The 18023-nt window shown below is 61.0% G+C and overlaps 2 protein-coding genes across 2 annotated transcripts; one reads left to right on the top strand and one right to left on the bottom strand.

Annotated features, from left to right (window-relative positions):
* Window positions 1–384: 384 nt before the first annotated feature.
* Window positions 385–3849, top strand: PEF1 (penta-EF-hand domain containing 1). Its single transcript, XM_069802952.1, has 5 exons — window positions 385–532; window positions 645–810; window positions 1412–1567; window positions 2122–2265; window positions 2855–3849. Exons 1-5 carry the CDS (start codon window positions 512–514, stop codon window positions 3082–3084), a joined length of 717 nt encoding a protein of 238 aa, XP_069659053.1. The 5' UTR covers window positions 385–511; the 3' UTR covers window positions 3085–3849.
* A 4873-nt stretch (window positions 3850–8722) lies between these two features.
* Window positions 8723–17310, bottom strand: TINAGL1 (tubulointerstitial nephritis antigen like 1). The gene is made up of 12 exons (XM_069802967.1): window positions 17228–17310; window positions 16357–16688; window positions 15548–15611; window positions 13524–13616; window positions 13315–13429; window positions 12155–12278; window positions 11872–12022; window positions 11432–11615; window positions 11083–11128; window positions 10460–10583; window positions 9918–9963; window positions 8723–9751 (listed from the first exon to the last, which is right to left on the bottom strand). Exons 2-12 carry the CDS (start codon window positions 16655–16657, stop codon window positions 9611–9613), a joined length of 1389 nt encoding a protein of 462 aa, XP_069659068.1. The 5' UTR covers window positions 16658–16688; window positions 17228–17310; the 3' UTR covers window positions 8723–9610.
* Between the last annotated feature and the right edge of the window lie 713 nt (window positions 17311–18023).

Here is an 18023-nt window from a genome sequence, read left to right as displayed (position 1 = left end):
AGCCCTGATCCTGGGGGATTACAGCCCTGCCTTTGGGGGGATCACAGCCCTGCCTCTCGGGAGATCCCAGCCCAGTCCCTGGGGAGATCCCAGCCCTGATCCTGGGGGATTACAGCCCTGCCTCTGGGGGGATCCCAGCCCTGATCCTGGGGGGATCTCAGACCAGCTCTTGGGGCGATCCCAGCCTCCTCCCGGCCCTGCTCCAGGGCTGATCCTGCCCCTGCCTCTGGGGGGATCCCGGACCGGCTCCCGGGGAACTCCTAGCCCTGCTCCCGTGTAGGTCCCGGGGAGCACCCTTCCGGACTCGGTGGGCCCCACCCCTCTCCGTTGTCATTGCCGCTTTAAGCCCCCCCCCCCGGGCGCGCCCTTCCTTCTCGTCACCGCCCCGCCTTAGCTGACCCCTCCCACGCTTCCCCGGCGGCGAGGGAGGGCGTGGCCTCCGCGGGCCGCGGCCAATGGGCGCACGCACCGCCCGTGACGTCAGCGAGGGGGAGGGCGCAGCAGCGGTGTTATGGCGGCGTATCCGGGGCAGGTGGGGCCGGGTCGGAGCGGGGTGGGGAGGGGACCGGGATGAGGGGGGGAAGAAATAGCGGCGGCGGGGGGGCTCGTTGCCGGTCACACACCGGGCTTTGTCCCCTCCCCAGGGTTTCCCCGGCGCAGGACAGGCCCCCGGCGCGCCCCCGGCCGGTCCCTACCCCGGGGTTTCTCCCTACGGTGGGGGGCCTTACGGTCAGGCCCCCCCCGGGGGACCCTACGGACAACCTGGAGGCGGCCCCCAGCCCGGGCCCTACGGAGGGGCGGCCCCTGGAGGTGAGTGGGGCTGTGGGGGTGAGGGGTCCCTCCTGCGGCCGGGACCCGGGGTTCCCCCCCGGGACAGTGATTTTGGAGGGGGGGGAGGTCGTTCCCTGTGTGGCAGCCCCGATCCGTGCCAGGAGGGGCCTGCTCGGCGCCCCTCGCCCAGCTCAGGTGAACTGCAAAGTGCCAGTTTATTAGTTTAAAACCTGGAGGAGGAGGAGGAAGGTGCCGAAAAGGAGGAGGAGGAGGAGGAGGAGGAAGGTGATGAAGAGGCCGCAGCCCCGAGCACCAGCAATAAACCTTTATGGCCGCACACCTGCCGCCCGGCACTGCCAGGTTGATGGGGCGGCAGCCCCATGGTTCACTCTCCCTGTCTCAAGCTACGCGAAGGATCTGATTTAATTCCCCTTCTCTGCCACCAGACGCTACGTGCCAAGCCCTGGGCCTTGCTAACCTCTTTTCCCAGGATCGTATGGCTGTAAAAAGCTGTTTAGAGCAGAAGTGCTGACTGGCCCCTGGGTGTTGGCTGTGTCTCTGTGAGCCATCCCTGGGGACAGACCAGCCAGCGGCCTCTCTGAGGGGAGGTGAGAGCCGCTGATGGCCTCTCCCCACGCAGGTAATGCCCCCCCCGGTGTGGACCCGGAGGCTTTCTCCTGGTTCCAGGCAGTCGATGCCGATCGCAGCGGGTACATCTCCGTGAAGGAGCTGAAGCAGGCGCTGGTCAACTCCAACTGGTCGACGTTCAATGATGAGACATGCCTGCTGATGATAAGTAAGTCTGGGCTCTCGTTGTCCTCCTGCTGCTTTTTATTCTGATCTGTTGGAGATAAGCCTCTATTGGGTGAAGCCAGCCCAGCCTGCGTTCCCCTGTTACCTGGGCATCACTTACCTGAGCAGCTGGCCTGTAAGCGCTCTCTGGAGCGAGAGCTGGGCAAACCGAGCAGCTCCGAGCACCGTTTTGGTGGAGGACACGAGTCAGGAGCCCAAAACGCCGCTTAGGAAAGGGAACCTGGCTCTGCACAAGGCCGAGCGAGCCCCCACTCACAGAGAGCCAGGGAGAAAAGGGAGGGAGAGGTCCAGGAGTGAGCCAGAGTCACCCCATTCCCCTGCTTCCCCCAGTGTTGCGTTTTCTGCCATTTCCTACCAGCCTCTTAGGGATTGAATGGTCCTGTTTGATGGCAGCCCTGGTGAGGGAGGACTTTCAGGGCCTGGAGCGGGGTGCCAGGGAGCTGCAGCGCAGATCCTGAGCTCTCCAGGAGTTTCTGCAGCATGTTCTTGCTCTGCCTCTCACTGCCCTGCTCCTGATCTTTGCTCCTTCCTCCCCAGACATGTTCGATAAGACCAGGTCAGGACGCATAGACGTGTACGGTTTCTCAGCCTTGCTGCGCTTCATCCAACAGTGGAAGAACCTCTTCCAGCAGTACGACAGGGACCAGTCGGGTTCCATCAGCTTCAGCGAGCTCCAGCAAGGTCGGTGAGGGGCAGAGACACCAACCTGGGCCTTACCAAGCTCGCCAGGGACCACTGTCTGGCTCTGCTTGGTGTTTATTTCCAGTCCGGCCCGGTGACTCCTCCTTGTGCTGTTCCTGCAGCAGGGATGGGTGTTTCTGAGCTTCTGGGTGCCTCCCATGCAGCCGTGGCTGCAGTCCATGCCTGTTGCTGCACTGGGGCATGCTGGGCTGGCTGAACTGGCTGTGGCAGAGCTGGCACTGAGCCTTCCCATAGGGCAGGAGACGAGGAGCTTCAGCAGGGCTGTGGCATGACCTTCCTTCCTTAAGGAAACCTAAAATGCCCCCCCACCCCGCAAATGGCATGTGGCTAAAGCCTGTTTTGTGGGAGGAACTCTTGGGTGTGTATGTCTGATGGAGGGGAAAAATGTTTGGAATTTGTGCCTTGGTTTGGTTCCTCCTTCCGGACAGCCCTGCCCGCGCACACCCGCCCTTGGAAGTGAGCACTATGGGGCGGTGGGAGATGGGGTGTGTGCCAGCACACGGGATGGAGGGCACAGTTGCTCTCCCTCCTGTCGGGAAGGTTTAATCCGAGTGTTTCTTGTTCCTAGCTTTCTCCCAGATGGGCTATAACCTGAGCCCGCAGTTTAGCCAGCTGCTGCTGGCCCGCTACGCCCAGAGATCCTCCAACCCCAGCATCCAGCTTGACCGCTTCATTCAGATCTGCATGCAGCTCCAGAGCACAACCGATGCCTTCCGCGAGAAGGACACGGGGCTGGTGGGCAACGTGCGGTTGAGCTACGAGGACTTCCTCACGATGGTCGTGACTCGCATGATGTGACACCCTCGGCCGAGGGCTGTGAGCCGGCCAGGAGCTCTGCGGGGCTCTCCAGGAGCAGCAGCCCTCCTCAGCCTCGTGCTTGGTTGTGGCTGAGCCTCCTGAAGAGCAAGCTGTTTCCCTGGGCCGGCTTTCCAGCCTGCTCTGTCCGAGGAGCCCTGAGCCCTGCTGGGGCCCTCCTGGCTTCGATTCCTTGTCCCCACTCGATGGCAGCGGGTGCCTCCATGCCAAACTGGAGCCCGGTTCTGGGGCCGTGCTGTGGGGTAGGACAGCCAAACCAGTAGCCTGTGCCATGCCTCCCAGGGAGTGCTTAGATCTTCCCTCGCCAGACACAAAATCATACTTACACCCTACTTGCGCTGTCCCTCTGCTTGGCTGGATGTCTGCAGTGGAATATCTCTGTCTCAGTGTGCTTTTGGGGACTTTCCAGTGACCAAGAGCTGAGCCTTCATTTGAAAAGCAGCAGGAAGGACACAAGCGATGGCAGAGTTTGTCCTTCCTTGCCTCGCAGACTGCACTTCCTTGCCAGGAGCACATCCAACCCCTCGGCTGTGCTGGAAACACTCTGGCTTTCCTGCGGGTCTGAGCCCCGTTTCTCTCCGGGCTGCTGGAACGGGCCACGTTGCTGCAGTCACACGCAGGATCATCGACTCCCCCCGCCTCGTTGCCAATGTCTGTTTTGATTCGTCTCTGTCTGCCGAAGCCAAACTCGGAAACGGTTTAGAGCTTATTTTTACAGCTTTTGAATAAAAGGCGATGTGCACTGGTCACTGGGTGGTTTGTGTTTACAAAGCAGCTCACGGGGATGCTGCCCTGCCTCGTGTCACCCCCCGTGGGGCCAGCAGCAGCTCTGGGTGCAGGGAGGGGACACGTCCTTCTGTGCCTGTACCCCTGCTCTGGGCACTGCTCCCAGGGCTCGGTACACTTTCCTGAAGTTAGTTCTTGCACGTTTCCTGTCGACTTGGAGAAAATAAGGTGCTGGGGTCTCCTGCTGAGGTACAAGTAAAGATTTGACCAACAGAAAGGTTTTCTTTCCTGTGGTTTTAAAATGATGAGCAGGTGGTTATCCTTTAATTGGCCTTGATGAGAAATCTCAGAGATGCTTTTTGAAAAACAGGTTGCTACTGTATATTTGAAGGGATTTTTATGAAACAAAATAGTTAAAAGACCGAGTACCTTATCTGATGCTTTTAGAAGCAATAACCAGATGTCGGTGTTTTCCTCAGCTTCAGCCAAAGGCAGGACTTTTTGTTCTAGAGCATCACTCATCATTCCAACAATATTTCTCGTTGTCTTTGGCTGAGTCAGAGCTGGCCAGCCTTGTAGATCAGAGAGGTTTAAAGCAGAGGCGGTGGGGGCTGCCTCTCCCCACCCCACGCTGTCACCTGTGCTGTGGCTGTCGCTGCCTGTGCGGGCTGTCACCCCTCCTGGCCAGGGCTGTTGTGCAGCAGCAGGGATGACTGGGGGGGGGCTGTGACCCCAGCTGGGGGTGAGTGTGTGCATAGGTATGTAGCGATATATATATATATCTCTTTATATAATACCCTGGGAGGTCTGTCTGTGTGTGTATACATAGATACCCCTGTATATACACGCACACAGAGCCCTGTGCATACAGGTCGCGGTTTAAGCCCAGCCAGCAACTGAGCACCACGCAGCCGCTTGCTCACTGCCCTCAGTGGGATGGGGGAGAGAATTGGGAGGAAAAAGGAAAAGTCGTGGGTTGAGATAAGAATAGTTTAATAGGACAGAAAGGAAGAAACTCATAACAATAGTAACAATAATAAAATGACAATACTAATAAAAGAATTGGAATATACAAAACAAGTGATGCACAATGCAATTGCTCGCCACTCGCTGGCTGATGCCCAGTTAGTTCCTGAGCAGCGATTCCCCCAGGCCAAGTCCCCCCAGTTTATATACTGGGGCATGACATCCCATGGTATGGAATACCCCTTTGGCCAGTTTGGGTCAGCTGCCCTGGCTGTGTCCCTTCCCAACTCCTTGTGCCCCTCCAGCCCTCTCGCCTGGGCATGAGAAGCTGAAAAACCCTTGACTTGGTATAAACCCTACTTAGCAACAACTGAAAACATCAGTGTGTTACCAGCATTCTTCTCACCCTGAACTCAAAACAGCACTATACCGGCTACTTGGAATAAAATTAACTCTATCCCAGCCAAAACCAGGACAATATATAAATACACACTAACAGATAACCCTGTGTATATACAAATACACACAAACACCACACTGCGTGCACACACACTTACTGACACTCCTCTGAGTGTGTGTATATATGGTGGAAGGTGTACATATGTATATACACACATATATATATATATACACACACGGGGGGGGGGTGTATATGCACACATGCAGAGTAACAGACACCCCCGTGTATATATACACACACCATACACACACTAACAGGCACCCTTGGGTATATGCATATATACACACACATACTTATTGACACCTGTGGATATACACAGAGAACACTGGTTTTGAAATATGTATATATATATATATATATATATATATATGTATCTCCCACACATGCTGACACTGCTGTTTATTTATCAACCCCCGTTTATATATACACACAAGCAGAAACCCCCGTTTATATATACACACAAGCAGACCCTGCTGTTTATTTACACACACACTAACAGACACTGCTCTTTGTAATATACACACACTAAAGGCTGCCGCTCTCTGTGTGTATATATAACAGTATATATAGACCCCCCCTCACAGGCACTGCTGTTTATACGTGTATGTACACACACACAAACTAACAGGGACTGCTGTGTCTGTTAGCGTGGACATGTACAAACAACGGTGTCTGTTTGTGTGTGTGTATATAAACAGCAGGGATTTTTAGCCTGAGTGTGTATAAATATACATTAAAAAAAAAAAAAAGCAGTGTGTGTGAGTGTGTGTATATAAATAGTAGTGTGTGAGTGTGTGTATATAAAAAAATCAGCAGTGTCTGTTAGAGTGTGAGTGTATGTACATAAACAGCAGTGTCTGTTAGTGTGAGTCTATGTATAAAAACATACAAATAAAACCCAGCAGTGTCTGTGTGTGTGTGTGTGTGTGTATTAAAAAAAACCAGCAGTGTCTGTTAGAGTGTGAGTGTATGTACATGTCCTGGGTTGGGCTGAAACCACGACAGTACATCAACAGCAGTGTCTGTGAGTGTGTGAGTGAGTCTATGTATAAAAACATACAACTAAAACCCAGCAGTGTCTGTGTGTGTGTGAGTCTATGTATAAAAACATACAAATAAAACGCAGCAGTGCCTGTGAGAGTGTGTGTGTATACAAACAGCAGGGATTTTTTTTTTTTTTTTTTTTTTAGCCTGTGTGTATAAATATACGTTTAAAAAAAAAAAAAAAAGCAGTGTCTGTGAGTGTGTGTGTATATAAACAGCAGTGTCTGTTAGTGTGTGTATATAAACAGCAGTGTCTGTTAGTGTGTATAAATATATATATAAAAAAACCCAGCAGTGTCTGTTAGTGTGAGTGTATGTACATAAACAGCAGTGTCTGTGTGTGTGTGACTCTGTATAAATACATACAAAAAAAAAAAAAACCAGCCAGCAGTGTCTGTTAGTGTGTGTGTATATAAAAACCACAGTGGTGTGTGTATATTTAAAAAAAAAACCCCAAAAACCAAAACCCCAGCAGTGTCTGTTAGTGTGTATGTGCATATTAAAAAAAAAAGCCACAGTGGTGTCAGGGTGTGTATATATATATACACACATATATACCAATAACCCCCAGCAGTCTGTTAGTGTGTACACACACGGGGGGGCGGGGTCGCGGGGGGCGTGTCCCTGCCCGCCCCCCCGCGCGCGGCTCTGCGCCTGCGCAGAGTCCCCAGCCCCGCCGGGCGTGGCCGGGCGCGGGGCGGTCTGCGGCCGCCAGGTGGCGCCCCGCTCCACGCTCGCGGGGGGGGCGGACACGCCCCCCGCTCCTCAGCTGCTGAGGGGCTGGGGGGGGAGGGAGGAAGAGAGAGGAAAAGCAAAGAATAAATAAATTTTTAAACAGGAACACCCGCACCTCACGGGCCTGCTCGGCCTCCCCACCCTGCCCCTGGCCCCGCTGGGGTGGCTGTGGTGGCACAGCGGGCTGTGGTGGCAGTCCCGGCTGTGGGGTGGCCGTGGTGGTGCAGGCCCCCCCCCCCCCCCCAGGCCACATCGCCATGTCAGGACCCACCAACATCATATTCTTGGGCAGTGAGTTGGGACAGCCCAGAACTTTCTTACCCCGGCTTCAATACAGCAAGTCAGGACAATTAGGCACCCGCTAACCGCAGCCGAAACCCCGGCACCTGGAACCGTAGCCGAGACTCTTGCTGCCTCGATCGCGGCCCACCTTTGCGTTTTCCTGACCAAAACTACAGCCAGAACGGAGTTACACCCTCCAAAGGCAATCATCTCACAAACCTACGAGCGGCGGTCCCGTGAGGCCCTTCGAGCTCTCCTGGACTGCAGCGGGCTGCCACCGGGCATCTCCCGCTGAGGCGGACACCGCTCGGAGCTCGCAAACTCTCCGGGCTGCCAAAATCAGAGGAACGTCGCCGAAAGGTGACGATGGGACCCGGGCTGAAAGCCTTTGCTCCTCGGGGGTCACCCCTTCACCCGTTGAGAAACGCTGAGACATTTGACATGAATATGTCACTGAACCCAAGGGCAATTTTTAACAGGTATACCTCTGTTTATATACATAGAGAGCTTAGTGTTTGTGTGCATGCGCCTGTGAATTGACCCAGGTATCCGATAGCAAGTATAGTATTGCCCTTTCAAATCTATAATTAAGCCGCTGTTGATTGTAGTAAGTTCTACTTTGTAAATGTTAAATTAGTCAATGATTAAGTGCTGCTAAGTCTTGTGATTCACCTTAAACTGTGAATGAACCCCAGACTGCTGCTACACACGTAATCCCTTCAGACATAAACCATTGCCCAAATCTGGGACTAGGAGTCGATCCAGATGCACCTAAGCTCCATCAGGAGCTGAGAAAGCAAGGGGGTCTTCCTGAACCTCACGACTCAACGGGAGGGTCTCCCCTACCTTTCTGCACCTCCAATCTCTGTGCAAATCAGGAAAAATCAATTCTCACTCTACTTTCCTTTGTATGTTTCTCCCTTACCCTTTTGCATCTTCGGTCTCTGTTTAAGTCATCCTAGTTTAATTCTTACTTGATTTTTCCTTATACACCTCATCCATGGATTAAGTAATAAGAGCGAACCTTGACGTCAAACTTTGTGAAGTCACCCTTTTAGAAACTCCTATTAAATCACTTTCGCTCATACCCTCGACGGTGATTCTTTAAGCGACCCAAACCACTCGTTTGCGACAGGTGACACTCCTGGCCACGGTGGAGGCTGCGGTGGCCCGTGTGGCTGCGCGTGCCCGTGGCGGGTCCAGCGCTGGCCGCCGACGCTGGCCGCTGTCACGGGGAGCCGGAAAACGCACAATGAGCGGGGCCTTATCTCGCCCCGCAGCCCTTCCTGGGGTCACGGCTGGGTCCCCCCCACCTCCCCGGGACAGGGCAGGTGGGGGGCAGTGGGGCCATGTGACCCCCCCCCCCCCCCCGAATAGGGCTGGGGAAGGAGCAGACCCTCCTAGCAATGTGGTTTCAATAAGTTTTATTTACAAATAATAAAAAGCAAAATAAATACAAAAAAGTCTTAAAAGTACAGCCCCGGGCGGAGGGGGGGGGAAAGGGTAGGAGGACCTGGGCTGTGCTCCTGCATGGTCCCCAATTGTGGCCCCACCAGGACAGGGACACTGTGGGGCTGAGCCCTCCCCAGTCCCCAGGGGGTGGCAGGGGCCATAGCACCATAGGGACAGGCAGGGGGGACGGTGGGGACCCCATTCTGAACCCCAGCTGGCAACACCCAGCCTTGGGGCTCCTCCAGCCCTGGGGGCATGGGTGAAACCCCCCCCCCCCCGGGGCACTGCTGGGTTATTTTACTCCCCTGGCTCCAGGGATGCCTGGGCAAAGGGAGTTGGGGGGGACGGGGACAGATATGGGGGTGCAGGAGCCCCGGGGGTCCCACTGCAGCGCTCCCCCAGCCCCAGACACATGCTCGCCGGCGGTGGGAGAAGGGGGGTGAAGCCATCAGCACCGGCCAGGGCGGGGGACGGCCGCCTTTGAAGAGCCCCCAGCCACGACTGAAGCCCAGCCAAGCCCGGGGCGGGGGGGATTAGCTGGTAAATCCCACGGGATGTGGGTCCGGCCCCTGGGGCACCCCCGTCCGCACACCCCATGCACGCGCCATTGCACCCAGCCGCAGCGTCAGCACAGCGGGGGCATGCGGCCCCCCGGGGATGGGGACGCAGGGGACAGTCTCATCCCCCTGCCCGGTGGCATGGGGCTGTGTGGGGGTCCCACCCCACGGGTACCCCCAGGAGGGGACGGAGGGGCTGCGGTGCTGGGCAGGGCCATCGTAGGGACAAGGACATCTCCAGGGCTGGGGGGGCCCCGGGGTGGGAGGACAGTGGGCAGCGGGGGGCTCACTTGTGGGGCATGTCCTCCATGCTGACACGGCCCCAGACGCCCACCACGAAGGTCTCTACTTCGCACTCGTTGACGCCGCGGGCGATGCGAAAGTAGCCACCTTCGCCCCACGCTGTGCCCCAGGAGTTGGCTGCGGTCTGCGGAGGGGACACAGGACACGGCTCAGCACTGGGTGGCCCAGCTGACCCCCCCACCCCCCCAATCCCTGAGCTGAATCCCACCTGGGCATGGGAAAGCAGCACTTGCAGCCACCCACCCTAATGACTGAGCCCCAACAAACTCATGACACCCACCAACACTCACCCAGTATTTTTGGGTCTGGCCATCAGGCAGCTGCTCTTCTCCCCACCTGTGTTGGAAGGGCAGGGCAGTGAGCGGGGGTCCCGGGGCACCCCCTCGGGCTGCAGCCCATACTGCCGGCATCACCCCGCCGGGCACTGCGATAGCAGGGTGCTGTGTTGACCCCACTCATTTCCTGGCCTCGGCACCTCCCCAAGGGCCAGGCTGAGGTATTTACGTCCGCTCCCGAAATACAGGCAGGTATATTTAACTATGGGGATGAGGAAGGAAGCTGCCGGCACAGGGCAGCCAGTCCCAACTCCCACCTCCCTCCTTTGAGGGGGCTGAGCACCGCACACTCGTGTCACTTGTGGCCACCACCCTGGGGCGAGCATCAGCCCCTGGCAGGGCTCCCTGCCATCGCTCCCTGTACCCTCCTTCCCTCCCCGCTTCTTCTCCCTGCCCGGAGGAAGGGGACACCTTTCCTCCCCCGAAAAGAAAATTTCTCCTGCCTGCAGCAGGGCTCTCCGCATGCCTCTGAGCCCCCGATGCCACCCCCCACCTACCCGGTGATTTTGACTGAGTGGGTCCCGTGTCTCTGGTGCTTCGGCCCCTTCCCCTCAGCCACCGGCGTGTGCCGATAGATCCCGCTCTTGTACATGAAGAAATCCTCGTGCACCTCCAGGATGGCTGCGGGCAGGGGAAGAGGGTCTGGGGATGCTGACCCTGTCCCGAGGGACAGGGTGCCGAGCTCCCGGGGCTCCACATCCCCCAGGGTGGAGGATACGGGCACCGGGGACACACAGGGCATCTCCCGGGAGGAGGGAAGGCGGCAGCCAGATGTCACATCACACGGGCGATGTGACAAGACTCAGAGAATTAAAAACAATAAAAGTAAAACAAAACCAACTGCTGAGATGGAGATTAAGTCTCAGGAGTTAATGAGCAACAAGTGCCTGCTGGTGTGGGCAGCGTGATGGGCACCCCGGGGCCAGCGAGAGCACGGCGCTGCCCGGGCATGTGGCTAAACATTAATCAGGGAGAGCAGCCGAGGAGGGGGGGCCTGGCTCCCACAATTGCCCCCGGCCCCAGGCAGGGCAGCTCCCCCCCCCCCCCCCCCTCCTCCCCCCGGCCATTGCAGCACCCGGCTTCAGGGCACAAGAATGGGGTGCCCACGCCGGCTCCCTACCTTGCACGGGGCCATTCTCCAGCAGCTCCTTCATGATCTCCTTCTCCTGCAAGCACAGAGCTTGGGTGGGACCGGGGCTGGGACCGGGACCCCCGGCACTGCCCTCCCCACCCCCTGGGGATGCAGGCAGAGACCTTTTCGGCACCCACGGGTGGGTGTTGTGGAGATGCCGAATAGAGGAGCAGCTCCCCTGGGGGCTCCGCAGCGGGTTTTTCCCAGCTTCATTTCCAAATTTGGCTTTCCTAGGGAAACCACCCCGAGCCAAGCCCCTTTCCCGCTCCCCACACCAAACGGCTCCTGCTTCGCCCACGCTGGCGGCTCTGCCCGGCCCCGTCCCGCAGGCACTCACGCTGGAGGAGAGGCGGTAGGCAGGGGTGGACTGGTAGATCTCGTTGGCGTGGGTCTGGGGGTTGGGGCAGCGTGCCGTCGCCTGCCGCTTGCCCCTGCCCGTGGAGCGGCTGTGCATCATGCAGGGCTGTGCCGCCGGCTGGCTCTCCTGGCTGGTGAAGGGGTAGCACTCGTCTGTCACCACCCTGGGCAAAGAAGGGACAAGGACATGAGGAAGGGAAGGACCACCCAGCTCCATCCCCACTCCCATCCCCATCCCCAAACCCCACTCTCCATCCCCACCTGGGCTGGCAGCCCTCGGTCCCCGCCTGCCCAAGGGACAGCTCCGGGGACCCGATGTGCACGGGGCACCCCTGGGCTCTCCCCAGGTGAGCCTTGAACCCCCTTATCCCACCCCAGCACCGGGGCAGCCTCTGCCCCCCGCATCCCATCCCCACTCACCCTCGCCTGCGGAGGTACCACCAGGCACCGTCCAGCCGGCCCCCGCTGCAGCCCCGCTGGTTGCGGGTGTCGCAGGACAGGAGGTTTTGGGGTGACAGGGCGGGCTTCATGTGTCCCATGGAGTGGATGGAGATGCGGTCCGAGGCGACGGCTGGAAGCGAGCAGGGGGTCATGGAGTGGCGGCTGCTCCCCCGGGTCCTGCTCCGCTCCCCAGCTCCACGGCAGCGGGTTTAGTCCCCGTCCATCCCCCTCGGCCACCCCATCCCATCCTGTCCCATCTCACCTGCCGTGGAGAAGGCCCAGGAACCGGCGCAGTTGCCCTGATCCAAGGGCTCGTGGATCATCCCGGGCCACTTTGCCGCCGCGTCAAAGTGGCGAGGCAGCACCTCGTTGGAGTCCATGTTCATCTGCGGAGGCAGAGATGAGGCATGAGAGGGGGGGTCACCACACAGGGACCTTCCCCCCCCCCCAGCAGCTCCTGGGGCATCCTCGGAGCCATGACCCCCAGCCCTCATTAGCATCCCCCAGCCCCACTGCAGGACCCCTCAGGATGGGGACGCCCATAGCCCTGGCTGAGCGTGACCAGGATTTGGGTGCCCCCTTGTCCCAGAGGAGCTGGATCCCTCAATTTTCCCTACATTTGGGCTCCTCAGCCCCAGCGGCTCCTTATGCCACAACAGCACCAAGCGCTTGGTCTCGGACCCCAGCAAGGGCAGTGTTGCCCAGCCACAATTGCACGGCACTGGGTGCCTTAAGCCCCTCATTGTGGCCTCTGGCCGGCTCTTGCCCGGCCGCTGACTCACATCCAGTCTTTCCGCTTCGGGGGGGGAAACAGTGCCCCCACCCCAGCCGTGCACAGCTCAGCCTTCCTGGGGAGGACACGGCCGGGACACCCGGCTTATCCCAGCGCAGGAAGCACCTCTAAAATTAAACCTCACCGGCAGTCAAGGCCACGGCGCTGGGCGTGCACTGTGCACGACACTCGCTCCCTGCCAGCACCCATGGGACCCCCAGCCGCTGCCCACCCTGAAAGGGTGGGGGGTCCAGTTTCAGGTGCAGCCCCCAGGGACAGACAGAGGCACCCCACTCGCAAAGCGCTGGCGCAGCCGGCTCTGCCGACTCAGCAGCTGCGGGGCCGGCTTTCCGATGGGAAACCGGCACGGAGGAACGGGGGAAAAAACAACACTGGCAGCCCGGGGATTGTCAGGGGGAATTTGCTGAGCTGCCGTCTCCAAACACAAGGGCTGCCCGCGGCACCCACCCGGCACGGCCCCTTCCCTGTCTCCCCCCCCCCCCGGCTGCAGAGCCCCTTCCCCGGGGTCGGGGACACTGCGGGGACATTGCTAGCCGAGGGGGATGGTGAAAGCACTGGGTGAAGCCATGGAACAGGCAGGCTCAATCCTTGGCGTGCCTCAGTTTCCCCTTCCATCTGTGGGGACTCACGTGCATCTCGTTCATGTTCATGACGGTGGGAGAGGGTCGGAAGGTGCCCAGGCGGTACCGGATCCCATCCTCCAGTGTCATGCCCCAAAACTGGCTGTAGTTGGCGGCTCTCCAGCTATGCAGGAGGAGGGGGCACAGGTCAAGAGTGCCCCAAAAAGCACCGAGGGGCGAAGGATCCCTTCCCTGTCCTCCCGGTGCCCGGTCCTTACCCGTAATTGCCCCTGTTGACAGCGTCGATCAGCTCCCCATCCATCAGGCAGGCATGGTCCTCACACTGCCACTGCCCGCCGGGGCTGCAGGTGCTGCAGAGGGGACGGCACCGGGGGGGACAGTCAGCTGGGGAGGGACGGTGTCCCTGGGGTAAAACGGGGGGGACCCCAGGTGGGTGCTGCCCCTCCCAAGCCGGGGACCCCCTGCCATTGTGGGTAGCCAGTGAGGGGCCAGGGCTGCTTCTGCACCGCGGTCTGGGGGTTGGCACCGCGGGTCGGCGCCTCGGGATGGGGTGAAACTGGGCCAGGAGCCGGCGGGCAGCCCTCTGCGTGGCCCTGGGGGCTGTCCCCCCCCCCCCCCACCAGCCCCAGTCCCCGCAGGAGCCCGGAGGGCAGACAGAGCATGGGACAGAAAATTAGCTGAAAAGCAGCCAGGCCTGCAGACATCAGAGCGGGGCTTGGACGCCAGCCCAGGGAGGGGATTCGGGGCTGGCTGTCCGTCGTCCCCCCCCAGGGTGAGCCGCTCTGGCCAGGTTAGCCAGGAGCCCTGCAGCACCCACGGGGAGACCCGGGGCAGGGGGTGGTTGGGGGGGATGTGCCGGGTCTGGGTCCCCCTGGGGAGCCCTGGCCCCTGCTCCCCCCGCGTGGTGAGCAATGCTTGGCATGCTCCCTCCTGCCCGCCGGCCGAGCTCCCGGCACGTTCTTCCCTTTTAAGGAGCCGTGCGAGGCCGGAGCCGTGTCCTGCCAGCCTGGCCCCGATTCCACCGACAGCACCTGCACCCCTGGCACTCGCCCCATCCCCATCCCTGAGCGCTCCCGGTGCTGTGCTGGTGACCCCGCGTCTGGCCGTTCACTCCTTGGGGATTCCCAGTGGGAATTCACCTTGGGGTGCAGCCAGCTGGGTGCCCACGCCAGCCTCCTCTGCTTCACCCCGGCATTGCGTTTGCCCCCTGCCAAACCCCCCCCCCCCCAAGACCCCGCAGGAGCTGGGAAGGGACAAGGTCTGGGGTAAAGCGCTGCAGAAATTGCTGCTCTCCAGGCGCCAAGTGTGGGGGAAGAGGGTTTTGGCAGAAGAGCCTCAGCCCCCGAGGGCCAGAGCTGTTGGGGAAGGGATGCTCTCCCAGCAGCAGGGACCAGTCATCCAAGTGCACGGCTTGGCTCGGGGACCTCGACCTTTGCCCAGGGCTCGGGAACATTTTCCAGTCCCACATGCCTCCACGCCACGGTTCCAGAGAAACGCCGGGTGGCACTGGGGCTTCGGGAAGGGATCAGGCTGGCTTTTTACCTCCAGCTCCAGCGCACATGCCTGCACACACATGCACACACACGTGCTCGTGCCCTTGCACACGCCCCAGACGGAGCTTTTGATTTCCCTTATCTGCTCCATCGCTGCAAGCCAGCCAGCCCTGCCGTGTTTTGCTCCTTGTCTACGGGCAGATCTGTGCCCGCAGGTTCCCCTATCCCCCACCTCCAAGATGCCATTAATACCACCGCAGCCGTTTCCAGATAAACCCCCGCGCTCCTCGCTAATGCAAACAGCGAGCTCCTGGCACGCAGCACAGACAGGCTGCTTGCACCCAAGCCGGCTGTGGGGCCGGACTCTGGTCGCCTGGCACAGAGCCGTCACGGCTGCCAGCTGCAGACGCGTCCCGTCAGGCTCGGGCAAGCTGGGCTTGGACTAGCGTGGCCAGAAAAAATGCCGGCAGCTCCGGGCTCGCGTCGGCAGCCCGCAGCCAGCCCGGCCGCGCGCTAACCCGGCGAAACGAGCGGTTCCCACAAAGGCATGCGCTGAAACTTGGGAGCGGCTCAAGGCCCCGGGCTCTCCACTCCGAATATGCCAGAGCAAAGGCATTTGGCATCAGTCCCCACCACCCAGCTCGGGCCATGTGCTCCTGCTCCCGCCGAGCCGACTGCGGGCAGCCCCGGTACTCGCCGGCCCCCCTGATGCCCTTCGTCCGGGCAGGCAGCGTGCTGGCACCAAGCCGGCGGTGCCCGCATGGCACGGGGAGCGCAGAGGCACTCACCACAGGTTGCAGTTCTCCCGGTACGTGGCTCCGGTGGGGTAGTTGCGGCCGGCGCGGGCACAGCCTGGATGGGAGAAAGGAGAGTCCCGGTGAGCGCCTGGCTGCATCAGGGGTCCCGCCAGCACCCCCAGGGTGTAAATACCAAGGGGAAAATAAATGTGGTCCTTAAAGCCAGGCAGGTGCCCGGCTGCAACTCGGCACCTCCAGACCTGCGATGGGGACCAACTCGCGCCCCACGGCGCAGGGTGGGAGCGGGGCTTGCTCGGCGCCGGGAGGGTTAACCGTGGGGCTGCGTGTGGGGCTGCCAAGCAGAGCCGGCCTCACACGCACAGCCTGGCGGGACAGGGATAAAGGGGCCAGTTGTACCCGGGAGCTGGCTCTGCTCTGCAGGGACTTCTTAGAAAGCCTTGTGCTGTGCGGCGGGGGCTGCCCCGTGCCCCCCTCTCGCCCCTGTCTGCCCTGCCCGTCCCAGCTGCCAGGCGGGTTAACTCAGGGCCAGCATCCGCCTGCCCCAGACATGACCGGGGAAGCTGGGATGGAGTCCCCCCCCCATGCCCCTGCTCTGCCCCACAGGTACGGGAGGTGCAGGGGACGGGCTGCAGGGCCACAGGCTGCTCCCGGCCCCACTTTGTATGAGTTTCCACAGCTCCGAGGGGTCCGGAGCGGCTCTGCAGCGAGGGCAGGGCTGTGGGGTGCCACATCCATTACCCCACAGGGCACCAGTGGCATCAACACAACACATTGGGCACCCCGGGGCTGGCCCCTGGCACCCACAGACCCCTGCCCGGCTGGGCTGGGGGTTGCCTCACCTGAAGCTTTGGGGAAAGGGGCCGGAATGCCCAGGCAGTACTCCCAGAAGTCAGGGCAGCAGTCGGACACGGTGCGGTTGCAGAAGAGGTCACAGTAGCAGAGGGTGTCGTGGTAGGGCACGGTGCAGCCATCGTTACGGCCGTGGCAGCAGACGTCCCCTCGCTGGCAGTAGGACCCACCGGCATCGTAGACCCCGTGCTCATACAAACCGGGACCCAGCTCCCGGCGGGTACGTACCCGGGAAGCCAGGACCGCTTCGGCCAGCAGCCAGAGGCCGAGCAGGGCCCGCAGCAGGCGCATGTTGCCGGCAATGTCCCCAGACCTGCAGCCGCTGCGGTGGGAGGGCAGTAAGCGGGGGGGGGGGGGCAACCCGGGACCGGGGGCCCTGTGGGCAAAGGGCAGCTCCGCACCCTGCGCCAGCCCCATCCCGCTGGGTCACCCACCCCGGCCAGCACCCAGCGTGCTGCCCACCGAGCCCCCAGCCACCTCACCCGTGCCCTGCCCTCCCCCGGGACGCTCAAAACCTTCAGTTTTTTTAACTCCCCCTGCGACCACCCTGGCTCTGGGGACCCACACCGTGTTCCCCCAAAAGACCAGCTCCCCCCTGGATGCCCGCTCCCCGGATGGCCGAGGAGCCCCCTGCCCACCCCCACCTTAACCCCCCTGCTCCAAAAAGCAAAACCCCAGAAAAACAGGGCACCGGGGGAGCCTGCCGGGGTCCCGGGACCCCACCACCGCGGAGGCGCGGGCAGTGCAATGAGCTTCCAGTTCTCAGCCTGGGGTTGGGGAAGCGCTGGGGACCCCCGGGGGGGGCCAATTAGGGGAACCCACAGGGCAACGACCCCCTCCCGTCCCCCCCCAGCCCTGTACCTGCCGCGCCCGCCGCTCCGCTCCGCTGCCGAGCGCCTGCTCCGGCCCCGCCGCTCCTTATAGGCGCGTCCCGGCCCCGGGGGGGGGGGCGGGGAGGTGCCGGGGGCAGCCGCGATCCGACCGGATCCCCGGGCCGCGCTGCCCCTCCCCGGGCGAAGCGGAGCCCAGTGGGACTGGGGGGTCGCGGGTCCCGGGGTTCCCTTCGGGGTGGGAGGGAGAAGAGCGCCCCCCCCCCCCCACCCAGGGGCTGGGGGTTCTGCCCGGCTCTGGGTCCTGCTCCTCCCATCTGTGCCCCCCCCCCCCAGTGCCCTCGCAAACTGGGGGGGGGGGGGTCCCGGCAGCGCTGCCAGCACCCCCCTGCTCCATCCAGGGGGGTCCCTCTGCTGCCTGGGGCAGGGTGTGGGGAGGAGAAGGGGGGGGGCTGCGTGTGTCCATCCCCACCCCCCCCTTCCAGCACCCCAGTTTGGGCAGCTGGCTACAGCCCAGGGCATGGAGTCAGTGTCACTTGGAGTCAGACCTGTGTCCCCGCTGCCAGCATCCAGCCAGGTGCTGAGGACACAGGGACCGGGGTGGGGTGGGGGGGTCTCGGTTGCCCCACAGGCTCCAGTTCCCTCAGCAGCACCAGTACTTGCTGGGTGTGGGGGGGTTCAGCTGCCCGCTCTGGGTCTCCTGCCTGTCTCTGGCCCTCGAGGAGCATCTCCCAGCCGCTGCCAAAGGATTCCTCGAAGATGCCTCATGGCAGCCAGAACAGGAGGCATCACGGGTGGCAGCGGGGGGAGCGAGGTTCCCCGGGTGG

This window comes from Haliaeetus albicilla, chromosome 16 (genome assembly GCF_947461875.1).
Source record: "Haliaeetus albicilla chromosome 16, bHalAlb1.1, whole genome shotgun sequence".
NCBI classification, from domain to species: Eukaryota; Metazoa; Chordata; class Aves; order Accipitriformes; family Accipitridae; genus Haliaeetus; species Haliaeetus albicilla.
This window is presented reverse-complemented; position numbering and strand designations above follow the sequence as displayed.

What these genes read in the sequence shown, in the direction of transcription:
- PEF1 (XM_069802952.1), top strand. Translation starts at nt 512, where the DNA reads ATGGCGGCGTATCCGGGGCAG. An exon ending in CGGAGGGGCGGCCCCTGGAG is followed by an intron (nt 811 to 1,411) that starts GTGAGTGGGGCT and finishes CTCCCCACGCAG; the next exon opens with GTAATGCCCCCCCCGGTGTG. An exon ending in GACATGCCTGCTGATGATAA is followed by an intron (nt 1,568 to 2,121) that starts GTAAGTCTGGGC and finishes CTTCCTCCCCAG; the next exon opens with ACATGTTCGATAAGACCAGG.
- TINAGL1 (XM_069802967.1), bottom strand. Translation starts at nt 16,657, where the DNA reads ATGCGCCTGCTGCGGGCCCTGCTCGGCCTCTGGCTGCTGGCCGAAGCG. An exon ending in TGAACATGAACGAGATGCAC is followed by an intron (nt 12,279 to 13,314) that starts GTGAGTCCCCAC and finishes CTGCCTCCGCAG; the next exon opens with ATGAACATGGACTCCAACGA. An exon ending in CCTACCGCCTCTCCTCCAGC is followed by an intron (nt 11,129 to 11,431) that starts GTGAGTGCCTGC and finishes CTGTGCTTGCAG; the next exon opens with GAGAAGGAGATCATGAAGGA.